The 2,952-nt window shown below is 38.2% G+C and overlaps 1 protein-coding gene across 10 annotated transcripts in view; it reads right to left on the reverse strand.

Annotated features, from left to right (window-relative positions):
• Window positions 1-2,952, reverse strand: part of ppip5k1a (diphosphoinositol pentakisphosphate kinase 1a) — a 53,024-nt gene that overhangs the window by 43,137 nt on the left and 6,935 nt on the right. For all 10 annotated transcript variants that reach the window (XM_019867373.1, XM_019867370.1, XM_019867368.1 and 7 more), the window contains exons 4-5: window positions 2,013-2,103; window positions 1,804-1,889 (exon numbers count right to left, since the gene is read on the reverse strand). In XM_019867373.1, the coding sequence (XP_019722932.1) occupies window positions 1,804-1,889; window positions 2,013-2,103 (177 nt within the window). The remainder of the gene's footprint in view (window positions 1-1,803; window positions 1,890-2,012; window positions 2,104-2,952) is intronic.

Consider the following 2,952-nt stretch of genomic DNA (forward strand, 5'->3'; position numbering starts at 1 on the left):
CTTGTTTTATGTTTTATGGTTATTTTGTTTAAATTTTTGATGGGGGGAGTTTAAAAAAAAAAAAAAAAACTTTGTCCGACCTACCGACCCTATGTTGAAATTTCATGTTACCGGAAACACAGTACTTTTTTTTCTACGCCTAATGTGAGCATGTTCTTTATGCTATAGTTATCTGAATAACATGTTACATGAACATACAGGCACATTCTCAGGTTGTTTTTTTTTTTAATGCGTTATGTAACGTTAGCATATCGTACACTGAGTCAGCCTGTTGTTCTCTATTTTTATGTTTAATTTGCCTTTCAAGATGACATGTCTGTTCTTTGTGTTGGATATTTTCAAATACATTTCCCTCAAAAACGCTCCAGTGCGACTTCTCTATGTTTTTTTCTTCTTCATTTTGCATTTTATGGCTGGTGCGACTTATAATCAGGAGTGAGTAATAGTCTGGAAAATACGGTAATGAAGTAATAAGAATTAATTGTTTCGAGGCGTAAATTATTGTTTCGATCAATTTTTATGGTAAAAACCCCGATTTGGTCGACTTTTTCCCCCCAGCCCTAGTCTGTGCTAATAGACGACCTGTGATGCGAGTAACCACAGCAGTCTGATGTATGCTGCACATGTAAAAAATTAAGTCTTGACTTTGACTGAGTTGTGTCTGATGTTTGCGCACAGGGCACAACTGACCAGTGACCTATCAAAACACATTCTCCAGTAAAATGATACGAAAATGAAAGCGGCCTGCTAAGTTGTTCGATATTTTAAGGATAAATACGTCTATATGGCCTTATGTTGCATCGTCAGATTGAATGAATTAAACTGAAGACAGACGAAATGATTCTTGCTCATCATCACTTGTCATTTAATTGATGAGGTGCCGCTTGTGATATCGGAAAATGTTACAAGGTACAATCTGAGAATGTGTCATATGGCGATGGCTACGTTTTGTTTTTTTGTTGTTGGGGTTTGTTTTTTGACCGGCTATGAATATTATTGATGTTGATAAAGTCAATGTTTGATAATTGTAGTCCAAGTTTCGATATCATGGTTCATGCAATGTGAAAAATGGGATAAATAAAGACACAGATTTGTTCGCATTATCGTTAGAATATGCCCCTTAGTTTGTTTGATTTCTTACTGTTTTACACCGTAGTTTACCCTCGTGTGGCAGAATGATGTCATGGTGGATGCTTACTAGACTATACACATCAAAGTAAATTTCAACCTGTAATTGTAGTACAGAAACAAACTGTCTTTCTAATTAATTAATAATTAATTTGCCTTTACATTAACATTCTATAACACAACAGATCAGATTTTGTTTAGCATAATAGACGTGAAGTAATTGCTTCGTTGTTTGAAAAAAAAAAAAAAAAGATTGGAATGGACCATGAAAAGAAATAATCACATATTATATCGCAATCGCAATTTTTTGGGATAAATAATTACAATTAGAATATTTTCACCGGTTTGATTGCTTTTCTGGGTGCTCGATCAGAGGCTCACAATCACTACTCATTGAGCAAGAACTGCAAACACCACGTACGCTGGATTCATCCAGCCAGTAGATATGGTCGTTTTTAGTAGTTAAGTTTTGGAATAAATATGTTTTGAAATCAATGAATTATCTTTTTATTAATCATGATTTCAATCTCAATCAAAATAAGCCTGATTATTTTTTTCCATAACTGCTCAGTCCTACTTTCGGTAGTTGATGTCATCTACTTTTCATTACCTTCCCTTTGTGTTAACTGCCTTTACCGTGAATACAGTCAGTGCCAATGTGAGCTCATTACTCACCATCTGGTTTATCTGGGTCACGGTTCAACACAGCATAGCGTGGCAGATCAATCCCTTCCTCTTGCAGGATGCGATATACTTCTCTCCTGCCAGAAATTTGATGGAAACGGGTCAAAAAGAGGTTCACTTGCTTTCTCAATGCTTCTTTTTTTTTTTTTTGCAAAGCATGATTCAAACATCAGCACTGGAAATGAATAGAAAAGCTGTACCTGTCCTGTATGTAGTACTGCATGTTGAGGTCATTGATGAGCAGAGGATTTCTCAGTTTGGCATAGCTGACTGCTTTATCGAGTGGAAATCCTGGTTTGCAAGCAGAAGTAATTTTTAATACTTAATATAGTGATCGCTGGTTTGACCAAAGTCCTTCAGTACATGTTCGAACAAATTTGATCTGACATCTTAAGGCAGAACCTTTAAATTCAAAGAGAGCTTAAGTCAGACATGGGCAAACTACGGCCCGCGGGCCGGATCCGGCCCGTTGGTCTTTTTCATCCGGCCCGCCGAAGGTTGGTACAGTACATAATTATGGTTCGATGTAAATTATTGCATTAATTTCATTTGGACTTGTAATACAGGCATTTAAACGCCAGGTGGCGCAGTTACTTGAAGTCGCAGAGCACAGGGAGGGAGGGGGAGACGATACGGAAGCCCGCAGTAGCACTAAATCAAGTAAGTCCCACTCGATACGACGAAATAGATGTATCCGCACCGCTATTTTCTGTCATTGGATCCAAAACGGCGACATGCAAGCGACTCTTTGTTGCAGTGAGTTTTCCTGGAATTGCGAAATTTTTACATCCTATATTAGAGCATGGCATCCAAACAAAGAGGAGCGGTAATGGCCGCGGAAGAGAAAATGAAGTGTATCTCATTAAACGAAGCGGGTTACGAAGTACGAAACATTCAGGAGACGCTTGGAGTCTGGAAGACTCAAATCTACGAGACTTTGAAAAACGAGGAAGCGATTCTTGCTCAGTCCGATTCGGGCTATTTCCATGCTCAGAGTGAATTGCTTGCGGCTCGACGGACAGTCAAGTAAATGAACGTTTCCTGAAATGGCTTGACTGTTATCGTGCTAAAAACTTTCCGCAAACTGGACTGCTAATAAGAGAGAAAGCGAGTTCCATAACGCTAACTATGGGCATTGAA

The sequence above is a fragment of the Hippocampus comes genome, unplaced genomic scaffold (assembly GCF_001891065.2).
Source record: "Hippocampus comes isolate QL1 unplaced genomic scaffold, H_comes_QL1_v1.1 scaffold2, whole genome shotgun sequence".
NCBI classification, from domain to species: Eukaryota; Metazoa; Chordata; class Actinopteri; order Syngnathiformes; family Syngnathidae; genus Hippocampus; species Hippocampus comes.